The 16,359-nt window shown below is 39.5% G+C and overlaps 1 protein-coding gene across 1 annotated transcript in view; it reads right to left on the reverse strand.

Moving 5' to 3' along the window:
* Positions 1-15,089, reverse strand: part of LOC138058315 (transmembrane protein 209-like) — a 27,142-nt gene extending 12,053 nt beyond the window's left edge. Inside the window, exons 1-9 of the mRNA XM_068904248.1 lie at positions 14,862-15,089; positions 12,996-13,054; positions 10,933-11,064; positions 9,840-9,988; positions 7,458-7,537; positions 4,187-4,218; positions 1,953-2,039; positions 1,212-1,314; positions 1-11 (exon numbers count right to left, since the gene is read on the reverse strand). The exon at positions 1-11 is cut by the window's left edge and continues 56 nt beyond it. Of these exons, the coding sequence (XP_068760349.1) occupies positions 1-11; positions 1,212-1,314; positions 1,953-2,039; positions 4,187-4,218; positions 7,458-7,537; positions 9,840-9,988; positions 10,933-11,064; positions 12,996-13,054; positions 14,862-15,001 (793 nt within the window). The 5' untranslated portion in view covers positions 15,002-15,089. The remainder of the gene's footprint in view (positions 12-1,211; positions 1,315-1,952; positions 2,040-4,186; positions 4,219-7,457; positions 7,538-9,839; positions 9,989-10,932; positions 11,065-12,995; positions 13,055-14,861) is intronic.
* Between the last annotated feature and the right edge of the window lie 1,270 nt (positions 15,090-16,359).

Below are 16,359 nucleotides of genomic sequence, written 5' to 3' on the forward strand. Positions count from 1 at the left end.
AGTCGGGAGACCTGGAACGAGATTTCGATAAAGGTGACGAGTGAAATTAGGGAATAATTTCACGCGCGTTTTGTCCGAAATCAAATAATTTCCCGAGTCTTTAGGCGAGTAAAAAAAAATTGATTTTAGACAAAACGCAAGTGAAATTATTCCCTAACTTCACGAGTGTACCATTTGATTAGATATTAATATCATGGGCGACAATCACGTTCATAAGACGTGGAGGTTTTTCAAGCCTGGAGGCTATTTTGGCACTGTAGGAAAGTTGCCATGGCAACATCGTAATTACACATATGAAATTATAAATTAACGCTGAACTTTCGCGCCAAAATTAAGGAATAGTTTGTTACCCATGTTGTTAGAGCTGTAATTAGACGAAGCAAATAAGACCCTTGAACTTATCGAGTACCAATATGGGAATTAATATGGGGTGGTTGTGGGGAGAAAACAAAATAAAAGATATGAGGCAGGTGGTTGGGAGAAAAAATATGGGGGGGAGGGTGGGTGGCTGGAAGAAAAAGAAACATTGAGTGGGTGGTTGGAAAACAGAAAGAAAAATATGGGGTGGATAGTTGGGAGGTTGGGAGAAAAATATATGGGTTGGGTTGTGGGAGGGATAGAAGGATATGGTGTGGTTTTCTATAAGCAGAAGAAAGATATGGGGTGGGATGTGGGGAGAGAAAGAAGGATAATTACGAGATTGGTGTTATGGAGAAAAAGAAAGATACGGGGTAGGAGGTATAAACAATCAAGACATGAGGTACGTGGTATGGAAATGTGGAGAGAAAAGAAGGCGATAGAAGCATAGGGGTTAAATAGTGGTAGACGCCATGCCCCGGCCAACGGACATGAAATGGAGGTATGTTTGCGAAGACGTTGGCAGATGAAGCAGGGACATTCGACGATAGCAAAAAATTAAAGGCAGCGCTCTGCTTGAGTCGCAATTACTGGATAACATTTCGTAGCGGCCCACTGGGTTTATATAACGTTTTGTAGAAGCGATTGTTGAGAGAAAAAAAGCGACTTTGTATGAAAACAAAAATCCTGGCCATATCCTCGTACTCCCCTAGGCTCGACTTCCAGCCTCTTTGGGAGTCCGAATGTCATCCAAGCATGGACTGCGGGCTTTCACGATGCTGGACATCATTGGCACACCAGTGTCTCTATCTTCTCCTGACCACAACTAGCCAGTGTAAAATTCTTTACATTACCTTCTTGCTATCCTGTACACATTTAACGGTGGTGTATAATCGTATCGGTAGCCTGACCAATGTGCCTGCCCTCTCCCAAGAGAAACAGCATCGGGCGTCGAGACTGCAGAGGAATTGAAAACAAGAAAACAAGAATTAAACAACTACGGATGTCATCCACAGATGACAGCAATCTAGTTCACGAATACTAGTTCATGCAGTTTTTATCAGTTAGGTTAAGGTTAAAATTCGAAGAATGGTTACAGTGCCCTAGTCGACTTGGACCCGCAGTACGAATTCGAAACGGTCCAATACAGACCACTTTCATAAAGTGCCCGATTTATTTATTGCTTTTTTAAACTACAAACGTAGTATTTGTGTTTATTCGACCTACGAGCCCCATTTTGTTTTATACATATTCTTTTGAATTTTGCCCATCGCAGAGAGGCTAAAAGCATGCAAATAATATTTTATATGTCCAACTTATGAAAATGGTCTAATGAGCGAAATATAAGTGCTCCACGGCCAACATTTGACTTGATTTGTGTTAATTGTTAATTTCAGTTTACAGTGTCCCAAATTAGTGCTCTTACCCTCCCAACCATGATACACCACAAAGGACTGAGGGTTACAACGACTAGACACTTAAATAAAGTTCCTTTCCTTTCCACAACACTGGAACTCCATGCCCTATTCTTTGCGAATAGTGTGTGGCTAATCTGATCAACGAGCCACGCCTCTCAAACATATCCTGTACCTTACCTCTTTGCAATCTCTCCTGTTCCTCTTCTTGCTCTCTGAAGTACTGTGTTAGTGAGTTTAAATCGGTCATGCAATCATTGGATGGAACTAAAATGGAAGCAAAGAAAAAGTAACACAGAGGCTTCACAAAAATCAGTATCAAATTCCACGCAACATCATCACCAGTGTGGTCCTACGTAATCAGCAACACTGTTATGGGCACCTTGCTCACACGACATTAGAGTGGGCCATTTCCGAGTTGCTGTTTGTTTCGGTGTCGAAGTGAGTCTTGGTGCTCAACTATTGTAAGGGAAATGAGTTTGATTTGCATAAGAATACACAACTTATTTCCATTTGAATGGTTGTGCACCAGGACTCGCTTTGAAACTGAGGCATGCAACAACTCGGAAATGGGCTATTGAGTGTCGAAAGTAATTAGCAAATTGCTTTTGTTTATGATTAGTTCACTCAGTGATTGGTTCAAAGTTCTCGCGCCACTTTTTCGACCAATCAGAAGTGAAACCAAAACCAATTGTGGCTCGCGCGGGCACATTTTCCCGCGCTTTGTGTCGGTTGATTGGTTTACCGGATTGTCTCCGTCATTTCTGATTGGCTAAAGTAATTACTTTAGTTTTGGTTTTACGACACTCAATTGAACATCGCTCTAAAGCAGGCGAATGCTAATAAAGAAACTTCAATACATGGTTTTCAATCACGTGATGAAAACGTGCACAAAATAATTGCATATTATGGCCCATAATAGAGTCAAATTTCGAAAGACTTTTTTCTCTATTGTTCTGTGCACCAACATGGCTGCTGTGACGTCAGGCGAAAACCATATATTGAATAAAATAAACAACAGCGGCAATAGCCCTTTTAACGGTTAGTTTTTCTCATTTGCATTACAATGTAATCTAACGAGGGTGCGAGGCAATTTCGGGTTAAAACTGCAAAATAGCCCGAAATTGCCTCACATACATGCTAGATTACATTGCAATGCAAATGAGAAAAACTAACCGTTCCACAAAAAAGCATAAAGTCTGCATATTTAATAAGCAAAAATAATATTTTGGCGTGCTTTGCGCATGTTTAGTTTTTTTTAATTTAATACATTTATTCACAGCACCACAAGAAAGCCTGAACATTTTTTTTCTCTCTCTCCTAACTTAAGCGCCGTTCAGTTCCATCGTGTAATTGGAAACTGGTGTATTTTCTCCAATTCAAAGAATGGAGTAGCCTTTACACGAGAAAACGAAGGGCTCTTGAGACAGTCCCCGATTCTTGGTCTTAAAAAGTTCATATATGAGTCGTCAGTAGTACTAAACATGGCGTTGCTCTGAAGCGTTGCATTCGAAGAGTCTTTATATGAAGCTATAAGTGGCCTCAACTTAGGGAATATGTCCCTTCGTGTCGAAGAGAAAGAAAAAATAAGTAATATCGTAGTTCTAAACAAAGAAACTGGTCATTTTACCGACCAGCCGCACCACATCGGCAATAAGGGAGTTTAAAAAACGACAATGCCAAAAAGAAATAATATTATTGGTTGAAAGAACCACTGCACGTGCGGCACGCATTTTAAAATATTTCTCTCCTGTACTCGTCAAATTACCAAATTTGAGGTTTTGAGGACAACGTGGACAAACTACAGTGAATCTTTCAGTCTTGCTCTTTACTTCAAATCCGTCCGTACCAATCCAGTTATAGGATACTTCGCACATATTGTATAATATAAACAAGATTGAATAATCCGGAAATACGTAGAATAGCTCAAATGTATATTTTGAAGCGACGTTTTCGTCCCCGTAGCCGTCGTGGTTTCTTAAACTCCCTATAAACCCTTTTGCAGATACAGCCGCCCTTTGATTTCTATTGTTTCGAAAGACATTATGGGATGCTCAGGGAACAAATTAATATGTATTTGCCCCCTGGGCATCCCATAATAGATACTTGAAACAATAGATATCAAAATGGCCGCCGTATCTGCGAAAAGGTTTATTTATACTTCTGGTTCAAGATTTGATTGTTCGCAAGCTAGAGCCCTTCGTTTTCTCGTGAGAAGGCCCCGCCGGCTAAGAGAACAATGGGATCTGGGAACGAGAGAGAGGCGAGTGATGATTGTACTCTCACCACTGCGCCATCCCAGCTCACTAATATTATTTCAAAAAAGAACTTTCAAGGACCAAACGTATCGATTGCAGCAGGATTGTAGGTATTTGGTCAATGAGGTGACCATAATGGTAAAACTTGAGACTTACACGGTGACCTGCCAGGTGATGAATGCCATGACCTGAAAGGCAAAAAGGTCTCAAAATGATATTGCATACTGGAATTGCCAAGTATAACTCTTTTCTTTCAAAACCATTTTCGAGAGAGCCCCTTCTTTTCTCCCCCTGGGAGGGGGGGGGGGGGATTTTGTACACAAAAGTGCTACTATGATGAACAAATCAGCTCTTGTTTTTCTTCACATTTCGAAAGTACTTGGGTTGAATGCTCAAAAGGCGAGATTTTTAAAAGTAATTTCAAGAGGAAGACTGTTTATTTTTAAATCTACTCTTTTCATTTAAGGTGGCCTACAACAGTTTTCCGAAGAAAAAGATCAGGATTTTGAAATCTGTGAAATTAAAGCAGCAGGATGTCTCTTCTGAAGTGTTAGTTAATTGATGTAAAATGTAATTTTACCGACCAAAAAATGTAAATCAGGGGAAAATGCAAAATATAGTGATTGAGCTCCTGGAGGGGGGACTAGAAACTAGACATGTCAAAGGCCTTTACTTAAAACCTATCCGTACGACCAGGGTAAAAGTTCTAGGAATTAGTGAGCAAAAAAAAGACGAAACCGTCAACATTTTTCAGCACCAAGAACTTTCGAAATGTGAAGAAAAACGACACGTGATTTTTGATCGTAGTAGCACTTTCACTGTAATTATCAAAAAGTAGTCGGGAAGAATCAAACAGGCTATTGAAAAATTAATCAATTGTTCATCAAAGTTATGACCAATCAGCAGATACTATTTGAGTTACATGTACTTTTCTGCAAATAAACTGGCGTTGATAAGTCATTTCACAGTAACATTAACTCTTAATACAAACTCCCGCTCAGATAATTAGTATCCATTGACAGATCTCTGATATATTCAATTTATTGAGGGCGTTTTGCAATAGGGAGTTTAAGCAAGGTCGATGGCTACGGCAATAGACCGAATGCACAAATAGCGGCCAAAAAATATTTTTTGACTATGTTCTAATTAGACTCACTAGCCTTGTTTACATGGACAAAATACAAAAGAATTGTTACTTGAGAGCGAGGCTAGTGAGTCCAATTAACACATTTTTTTATTTTTTATTTTTTTAATTTAATTCAATATTTATCCAGGGGCATCCAATTTAGCAGAGCTAGTTTAAATGGAGCCCTGACACAGCACAAAACAAAGACACAAGACATTAAAAACTAGACAAATAATTAAGTTATAAATGCAGCATGTACCGCAAGTGTTACTGTTTAAGATGGTGCTTTAGTTTGATTTTAAATTCGCTGAACGTCTCTACTTGCCTAATGTTTCTCGGAATGGTGTTGTAAGTTCGAGCGCCATTTATTCTGAAGCTTCCCTGATACTTAGCAGTTTTTGCGAAGGGAGAGCGCAGCAAATCACGACTTCTGATGTTATAGCCATGGAAAAAGTGCGCGTGCCTAAACTCTGAAAGTAAGTACGAAGGCGCTATTCCGTGAAGACATTTATGGACTAAAAGGCATTTGAGATAATTTCTGCGCGCTTGTAGGTTGGGCCAGGCAAGTGTTGATGTTAACTCCTCAGCCCCGATTGATCGACCTTCAATGATACATGCGGCACGTCTATTTAGCTAATCTAGGTAATCTTTGCTCCCAGCCCCACAACTGTCCCAGACAGGCGAACAGTAATCGAATAATGGCAAGACTATAGTATTGTAGAGCATTAGGCAAGTTGGCTTAGGGAGAACCTTACGCGCTCGACGCAGAACACCTAATCTTGACGAGATCTTGTTACCAATATATTCTATGTGGTCCTTCCAAGATAGAGTGTCGTCTAGGAGGACCCCAAGATTTTTGAACTCATAAATTAAACAGTCATATTTAGTCTTACATTTTCTTAAGACTTTATGAAAAGCTATACATTAGGGACTTGCCACCTTCTCTAAATGTCCAAAGTGACTCAATCAAGGCAAACTTATTTGTATAACATTCTTTACAACACCTAGTATGCAAATTATGCTTTCCATCTATTTAAACTCTAGTACTTGTATTTATTTATCACTTGATAATGGAGTTACGATGACTTCGAAACGTCGTGGAAATAAAAATCTAGTCAGTTTCAGATGTTTTTCTTTCTTAGTTATAAGTTTTTCTAAACAACTGCTTATAAATTATTGGTTAAAAAAGGAAAAATACTCGTGCTGCACGTGCAGCACGAATTTCCGTGCATTTCTTTGTCGTACTCCACAAAACAACGTGAAATCACCAAATTTTAAGTTTGCATACAAAAATGAACCATTTATTTGCCGTCTTTTACTTTAAAACCGTTCGTTCGTTCGTTCCCATCCATTTTCAGGATAGTTCGCCCGCACTGTGCAAGGTGAACAAGACGGAAAAACCGCGAAATACTTGCGATAGCGCTAAGTTTTCATTGACTCCCTACTGTTAAGGATTCTTACAATGGGAGAACTCGTTTAACCTGCTAAATCACCTGCACATTATTCGGGAGATCTATATGGGAATCTACAATGCTTCCTTTGTGGCTTGCAATAATTTATTTTATTAGCTCTCAGATAGTACGCGCGCTGTTATTGGCTAAAATAGCCGGCCGTATTCTACAATAGCGATGTTTCTCGTGACGTCACCCATTGTTATTAATACTGCCAACCAGAACCTAATTGGCTGTTGAAACAGTGACTTCTTTTGTTCTGTGGTTGGCAAATTTGAATATCAAAAGAAATGTGACGTCAATGTTTGTAAACAAGAAATATCGCTATACGACCCGCTAAATTTGAAATTTAGATAAAACATTCTCTAGCAAGTTTTTTTTCTGTCGTTCATGTTACATAAACATGTAAAACTGTTTGAATCTTTCAAGCAACTATTTCAAAAAGCCAAGAAGATTTATTCGTTTTTCGGATTTCGACGCATGCCAATCATCTGTGGCAGTTGAACCTTCCGCTTGAAATCAACTAGTTTCCTTTTCCGTGCGCTTGATTACCACGGAGATATCATAAATATCTTACTAACCTAGTTTTCTCGGTTCGCACCGAAAGTTTCGGATCCTCGATTTTTCCCCGTTGATTTATGGCCCGCGCGCGAAAAATTCGGTCCATATCTTACAGTACGGACCTCCAACTCGGTTAGTAAGAGGTATACAGACCTCTTGATCATGTAGAGTCCTTCACTTAAATGGTACGTAAGGTCAATCTAATCACAGCAAGTCGCTGTTGGCCTCACTTTGAAAATGAGGCAGCATTAGTAATTAATGAGAAAGACTGACTGAGATTCAGACAAACCTGGAATCCGGACTTGATACTGTTTCATGATAAAATGATGGGGTACCAGCGATAGGAGTTCTCGGTGAATTGTTGTTTGACTGAAACACAACGAGTCAATAATAAAAATGGTGTTTTTTTTTCCAAAGCAGTCATTCAAGTGACTGCAGTTCTCGGTGAGTTATTGCTTGACTCAAACAAGATGATTTAAAATAAACATCGTAGCCACCGTACTGAAAGAATTAGACATGATTACGAACCCCGGATGAATGAAATGACGAAATCTTGTTTACCGCTGTTAGTGCAGATCTCACTCATAGATTGAAAAGGAAAGGAAAGGACATTTATTTAAGTGTCTAGTCGTTCTAGTGCTGGAGCACTAATTGGGGACACTGTAAACTGAATTTAACGAATAATGCAAGTCAAATATGTTGGTTTTTGAGGATAGGGGAAACCGGAGTACCCCGAGAAAATCTCTCGGTGCAGAGTAGAGAACCAACAAACTCAACCCACGTAAGACGCAGATTCTGGGAATTTAACCCAGGCCACATTGATGGGAGGCGAGTACTCTCAACACTGCGCCACCCTGCACCCCCCACTGATTACTTGTAAAGCACATTTGCATATGTAAATAGAAAATGCGCCATATAAATTCGTCACCATTACATCACATTACATTACATAGTCCTGAGTCGAACCTACGACCTTCCAATTACTAGTTAGGACACTCTACCACTGACCCACAGGACACTCGTCTACGTGGTATATACGAAGGTACTGCAATTTATTATAGGCATGTTTTTTTCGAAAATTGGCCTTTCGCAAGCACCTTCCATGGTAAAATATGAAACAAAAAGTCAATTAAAATCGCGCCCGAGCGTCAAGCCACTACACTTACAGATTTTTTAACCGTCCCGCGCGAAGCGATTCCTGTAGCGCGCGACGCGATTCCTATGACGAGCGACGCGATTCGCGTCGCGTGCGAGGGTGGTAACTTACTTTTGAGCGGTACTGTAGCATCCGAACTTGAAATCGGAAAGTCGTAAGTTGGACTCCTACAAAGGAGTACTCGGAATTTTTCCAAGTATCCCTGAGTCGCCATCAACAAATGTAAAATATCTTCATGGTGGTCACTGTCGGAAATTTTTTAAAGGGGACATATAAGTAGTTTTGGAGGGGATGGAGACTGAGGTTGTTAACCCATTAACTGCTTAACAATCACCTACTGACGAGTAAAATCGTCTGGAGTTAGACAGAGTAAAATACATGTCTCACTCCTAGGATTCATTAAGTTAAGAAAAGCAGGCAAACCACTCAAAGCTATCAAACTCAGAAAGCTTAAAGAGGGCAGTGTAACGCTATTTTCGTCAAACTTCAAAACACTAAAAGACGTCTTTGCATCTACGAGGACCAAAAAATAATGCTGTAGTCAATTTGTTGCTAGTAACCATTGAAGTGCACTGAAGCTATTCTTTGTTGTTTGCACCCAAGGATGGAGAGGATGGAAATGGATTGAAGCTTGAAAAAACTGACCAGCTTTTTCAAGTTTGGAGACGATGTCTTCAGAAATTAAAGTCGCCAAAAATTAAAGGGGCTAGGTCACGCTGTTTTAGGTAATTTTGTTTAATTTTGTTAGTTATGAGCTCTAAATATCAAATTGGCAGAGCAAGAGTCTTTCATTTGCAAAATCAGAGCCACGTAACAACTGACAATGATTTTTCAGCTGTTTAAAATGACATTTTGACATAAACTGATATCTATTTGAAAAAAGGTGGCCCGACGTTTTTCAAATTTACCCAAATGCAATCCATTTCAATCCTCCCCAGTTTTGTCCATCCTTGTCCCTTCTTAGCTTTCCTGTGTTTTGTTTGAGTTCTTCTATAGTTTTCAGCCGTTATTTTGTTATTTCAGTTAATTGTATGACCATTTGATCAATGCTGAAATTGCCTAAAATTGCGTGACCTAGCCCCTTTAAATACGGATAGTTCTTTGTACCATAAATACATTTCACATCTTCTCAATGGCTGTCAAGAATGTTGTCCGTTTGAGCTTAAATACTAATTTAGATTTTTACCCAGTTTTGACCTAAAAACAGAAAATTTAGCATGACAGTGCCCATTTAAGCGGCCTTCACGACAAACTAAAGGTGGCAAACTCAAGTTGCCAACGTGAAAGACACAACAACAGTTGTCAAACATGTTGGCAAACTGTTGGCGACAAATAGAACTTCTCTCTATTCTCGCCAACTTTTCACCAACTTTTTCGTGTTGGTAAACTCGTATCTGACGCGTGAACGATTGGCAAACGTGAGTTTGCTAATACGAGTTTGCCAAGTATAGTTTGTCGCGTAAAGGCCGCTTTACAGCAAAATTGGAAACAAAGATTCCAGTAAAGTTTGCTTACCCTTGGAGGCGTTCCAGCCAGTCTTGGAGGTGTGCTGGTGAGGCTTGTGGATATCCCAATGGATGGTGACGAAGTTGTGATGATGGTAGGCGAAACAGATCGACCAGAAGAAGTTGGGGTATCAACTGGAGCAAGCTTGAATCCCGAATCTGTAGATTCGTGAACGAGTTAAAGTTTTGATGTAATTTTTCATCCGATGGTGGGCCAAATTCAAAATAAATGGTGTCGAGATTCTCTATTGAACATTGTGTCCTGGCACATGAAGTCAGTTAGATTTGGCGGGGAAGACATGCACAGGGCAGGGATCATATTACAATGTGCCCTTGAATCTGTTGTGTTTGTCCTAATCATTTTGTTTCCTTAGCCCGGCAAAGATGATGGTAAATAATGTTGTATTGGAAATCGTATGAACGCGAGATCATTTCGTGATTTTGGGCACAAGATGAAAGTTTGAGAACTTTCGAAACACCACAAGAGACCATAAATGACGAATTCATGTACACACGCAAGTTTATACGATTGTTTTATTTACTATTATACTTAACAAAGATACTTCATCGCTGTTTCCATAGCAACTTTCAAATTGCACTCTATAACCTTTATTGCACTCCTTAACCTACATTGTATTTATGCATTCGTCATTGACCAATCACAGACATGATGTTCTGTTGAGTATTATAATAAGATGCACTATAACGATATTCACTGTTTATAAACAATTCTTTTCATATTTCAATTTTGCCAACCACAGAATAAAGGAACCTTAGGACGCTTTCCATTTCACAGAACTAACCGACCAGACCGGACATTTGGAAGGACTAACTCTACAACGCTTTCAAATTAACACACATCGAGGATGATATATACTCCTGCAGCAGAATACGAGGGATTATCATGCAAGTGTTCCTTCAAATTGTTGCCTTTTCCTTGCAAACTGCCGGGTCTGGCCGGCCAGTTCTGACAAAAGGAAAGCGTCCTTAGTTTGTTTCGACAACCAATAGATCTCTGGTTGGCACATTAATGACAATTGGTGACGTAACGGTGAGTATCACTATTATATTTATCCCCCAGGTATGATAAGTTTATTATTTACCTGTTGGTCTGATACCAAGAAGCTTCCTTTGTTCTTGAGAGAGCAAAACACTGTTTTGCCCAAGTACAGGTCTCATGTAATGGTACAAGTCAACAGCAAAACAAAATGTGAACCACATGGCAAGAAGGAACACTGAGAAAGAATTAAGATTACAGAGTATCTACAATGCCACATTTTAGTTACAAATGCACTGTATTAAAAGTCTCCAGTCTTGTTCTCAGTTAGACAAGGACTGTAGACAAGGAAAAGGGACTAGCCAAAGTTGATAAAATTTTAAAAAGTGATTAGCCCTTTCAGTACTGAGAATGAGGCTTTAAGGTAGCTCAAACCAGTTTCAACACTTTCAAGAGACCTTGTCATTAGAAGGATTGACACTACAACACTTTATCACATAACAGCAATGTTGCGGTACCATGTGAAGCATCAATTATTGTTGAACAAGATGCAGTCATTTTTGTGACGTAAAAAGTTACTTCGGCAACAGGAAAGCCTTGTAAAAACAGCCTAAATTTTGGCTTTAGTTGCTCATATCTGAAAAACGAACTTGGTGACCCCAATTTTCTATTGCACAAAAGAGATCAGCAGGCCAAGATGAAACTCTAGAGCAGCAAAGTTTTAAAACATTCTGTGGAGCCGATTCAGAGCTACCTTAAATTTTCAATTATTTAAGGTAGCTCTGAATCCGCTCCACAGAACTTTTTAAAACTATGCAAAAAGTTTCATTCTGACATGCTGATTACATTTCAGAAATAAAAAATGGGGGTCACTGAGTTCGTTTTTGAGATATGAGCAGCTAAAGTCAAAATATGGGGTGTTTTTGCAAGGCTTTCCCATTGCATGGTAACTTTTTACATCACAAAACTGAACAAATCTCTTTTAAAGCAATAATTGGTGTTTGATAAGGTATGATAACATTCCTGTTAAGTGACAAAGTGTTGTAGTGTCAATCGTTGAAATAAGAACGTTTCTTTCAATTGCTGACACTTTTTTGAGCCACCTTAAATAGATTTTACTCTGTCTTACGCCAGATGATTTTACTCATTAATGGGAGTCACGTCAGGGATGAATGGGTTAATTGTCTCTTGGTCTAAACATTGACTTCTCTTCTCAAAAAAGTCCCAATGCTCCAGAACTGCACATTAATGGGGACTGTGAGTGATTAAAACCCACTGACTCCAGGGGGTTCCCCAATGACCAGTAAAATCGTCTGGCATTAGACAGAGTAAAATACTAAGTCTGGCTGGTTTTGGCCCAGTTCAGGCGTCAAAGAGATAAATTATGGGGTGAGTGATTAATAAAATACAAGTTAGTGGACCAGCTTTTCGGGGGTGGAAGCTGAATAATTGGACCTCGATTATTCATTATTCTTTGTGTGTTTTGTTCGAATTATTCATTATCCTCTTTAAATTTTTGTACGTCATTCATTATTCATTGTTGTTATTCATTATTCCACTGGCACATTAACTGCGTTATTCATTATTCCGGCATTTTCAGACCCAATTATTCATTATTCATTTTTTATTTATACTCGTTATTCATTATTCAGCTTCCACCCCTGAAGCTTTGATGCGTATTGAAACTGCTCCCAATTTTAAAAGTGCCTACGGGGGCCAAGTAAGGCACAAATATTTAACAGACATTTTGGTTTACCTATGGTTTACCTATATCATTAACTGGGTACTAGTTTCATAAATGGTGCAGTGTACATGCATATTCTTTCTTCCTCGTTTTTCTCTTGGTTCTAAAATGTGCTTCCTGTTAAGTACATGTACATTTTATTTTACGATTCTGCCTTTAAAACCATTCTGTGTAACTTATTAATTAAAGTTAGAAATTTCAAAATATTCTTAGTCTTCCATTTATTTATTTATTTATTTATTTATTTTCTAATCACATGTATGGTTTCCTCTTCATCTATAGTACTTTATTTACAATAATGATATTATTATCACACTGTATTTCACTACTGAACTTGGGTACAGTAGTGAATCTTTTCAGGATCCCCTTGATTACGAATACCTCTATCAAAGACAAAATACATTTGACATTTAATTTCAACTTACCACCGAACCACATCAAAGGATGTTGAATTTCAAAATAATCAGCTACAGAACCAAATATCCTGAAAATGAAACAATTTCCATATTGCATTTAATATACATGTAATAACATTTCTTTAATTTAAGGTTAGGACACATAATGGACTGCTTACGATAATTCTCATGCCAATACCACTGGATCAGCACCAAAAGTAATCTTATGACTCACTGACTGGTTCTCAAAATACACACAATTGATCTAGTGGTCTATTAATTTTGAGGATCACGCTATAAGGCCACAACTTACAATTGTTTTCAGGAAGAAGTGTGCACAGTTTGTAGACTTCCTGGTTCTGAACCAGCCAATGGTCATTGTCCATTGTATGCACCATCCAAAGGATCCCAAATCTTTGATCTTTAGTTTTATTGAATCTTCAATTGTTTGATTGGTATGAAAAGACTGAAATTAGGGTACAAATTGCGCAAGAGTTGCGCACGAATCGAGTTAGCCTGCATAGCACTAGGCAGTTTAGGTTGATTTTAGATGCCTGTTTCCACTGGGTTTCGAAAAAAAGAGCAGACAAATCGGAAAAAAAGGAACCAAAACGGGGGGTGGCGTGCCACCATATTCACTCCCCCCCCCCTCCCCCCTGGATCTGCCCCTGCCCATTGACCAGTCAAACGCCCTAGGACGCCACCAGTTGACACGTAAAATTGTCACTTTATTCCTCGAAAATCTTGTGAGGTTGATTGCAGGCGGTTTCTCGCTCCTTCTCCTTGCCGTCTCCCTCTTCGCTTTCTCTTTTGACTTTAGTCCCGGTAAATTTCATACATCTATTACATTCAACCGATCACTCAAAAGTCAACCCTGGTGGAAACAAGCATCTGAATGCCTCTTTAAACGGTTTCAACATTTGCTTCAACATGCACTCAACACTTTGTTGAACCAAATGTTGGGTGCGTTTGAACAGGTCGCCCAACATTGTTGAAAGCGTAAAAAATGTTGAAAGCTTGTTGACAGTGAGTTGAATCACGTTTAAATCTGTTTAAATTTTCATTCAACATGGATTCAACTTTTCCTTTGTTCTTGAAGATGTTGAATAGTGTTGTTCAAAGCCACTTGAACACTCTGTTCAACAATATTGTAGAACACACGCATGCTCCCATCAGGCCGCAAAAGTCAATGTGGTGTAGTTTATCTGGACGAGAGAGTCTGGTTTCTACATAGTTCTCAGTTCCTTGCAATCAAATTTCGCAAAAGTGATGGTTCTTTTGTTGGCGCAATGTTGGAACCATTTGAACGGCCTCCGCACAACTTTGTTTAAATGCGTCCAACATTTGCCCAACATCCGTTCAACTTTTGTTGAATGAATGTTGGTCAAATGTTGAAACTGTTTAAACAGGGCCTCAAAATTCATTAAACCGCCTGCCACGCAGGCTAGAATTGAGTGGGTACAAGTTGACTATGGTACTGATTCAGTGACATGTGAATGGACAAATAAACATGGTTGGCCGACCATGGTATTAAATCGAGCAAAAAAATGTTGGAAGTGCAGATAAGGGAAGAAAGAAATTAAGGACGAAAAAATCAAGTTAAAGTGCAGCTAAAGGTAGTAACAAATGTTGGTCAACCAACATTGAACGTGAGGTGCTAAATGATGCAACTGTTCAATTAAACGTTCAGCGCCGGACGCCGGAATATATACACTGTACGCGAGCTTTGATTCTTGCGAACGATAAAAAAAAGGAATGAGAGAAATTTCACCCTTACTGGCCATGTACATGTAATTGGCAGTAGTAAGTAATGAATCAACTCCTTCGCGGTGTTTTAAGTCTACCATGACATGCGTTGATTCAAACAACAAAAATCTTTCAAATTCTGTTACTTACAACTCGCCAAAGAAAGCTGCCGCGAGTAAAATGTTCACAAAAATCCAAGTAAATGCCGCATGGGATCTCCTTGTCAATTGCTTTCGACGAAAAGCGTGTTCAACCACCGGGCTTTCATTTTTAACGAGTTTTCTTTGCATTTTATGCGTCTTCCGATCCAAAAAACCGAGAAATAACTATGTCACACTTCCAACATATCAAGCCGCCATCTTAACTTTCTGGTGCTTGCGGATAGATTATTAAGCTATACTTGACGTAGTTGTGCCCAGCTTCTCAGCTCAACACTGACTCTCTGAAAAAGCTCTGCCTATGGTGGCAGGGGGGCACAAACGAGTAGCCCAAGTTCGCGCGACAAGAGAGCGTGTAATAATTACTGCGCCTTTCAATAACATGCGGACTCAAAAATTCAAAGTTCAATCGACAAATGCGTTTTCGCTACCGTCAATCAAATGTTCGACGGCTCCTCCCAGCTTCCGATTATATTGTCTGAACTGTGCTCAACGATTTGATTTGATTACTGCACGCTCAACAGTAGTCGGGAGCTTCCGAGCCGCCGAACATTTGATTGACAGTAGCGAAAAACGCATTTGTCGGTTGACTGCATTTACATTTTTTACATCTACATGTTCCAGAACTCAGCAAAGTCCCTTTTTGGCTTATGGCTGTTTCTGCTTAGGTGGCCTCATACACTGTAAGCCTTTTTAGAGACATCACGCCAAGCCGGCCACTTCCGCTGGAGAGAACAGGACAGCCACAACACCGGGGACTACATCCCCTACTCTTATCGAATAGTGTGTGGGTTCTTTAACGTCCCACAGGTAACTTATGAACATAGAAGGTATTTGTGAGACGGAGCCTACGGTTTACAGTCCTTATCCGAGAAGACTTGAAAGTCAGATGCAGATGAAATTACAAAGACAGCCTCAGTTGTTTTAAGATCCTGAGTGTTGATCCGGCCGGGGTTCGAACCCGCGACCTCCCGCATGACAGCCCGATGCTCAACCAACTGAGCCACCGGTGCGCGGTGCGCAGTAAAGTGGGAAGATGACCTTTGAGAGCGAGTGGTATTGGGTTACAGGCAGCCGTTGAGAATTTAAACGCGTTATAAGACTTTGTATGGGAAATTCACGAAATGCCCGAAACGATAAAATAAGCACCAAAACGCACAAGAATACACCAGAGGTGAGTCAGTTTTATTCATTTTATTGAATGAATGTTAAATTGAGCATTTTTTTAGGCTTCATAATCGACGGTATTTTATTTCCCATACAAAGTAACCCAATAACCCAATACCACTTGCACTCAAAGGTCATCTTCCCACTAGTAATTAATTTTTACACGTTCTCTAGTGACGCGAACTTGAGCTGCCTAAGCTGCCACTCGATTGTCTGTGCCGCTTGAAACATCATTTAACATTATTGCTTCTGATTTGTTTTCTTTTTGTTTTCGTTTTCTTTTTATACTTTACAACACCGCATACCGGTTAGCTCAGGACCAA

The sequence above is a fragment of the Montipora capricornis genome, chromosome 7 (genome assembly GCF_036669925.1).
Source record: "Montipora capricornis isolate CH-2021 chromosome 7, ASM3666992v2, whole genome shotgun sequence".
Classification (NCBI taxonomy): domain Eukaryota; kingdom Metazoa; phylum Cnidaria; class Anthozoa; order Scleractinia; family Acroporidae; genus Montipora; species Montipora capricornis.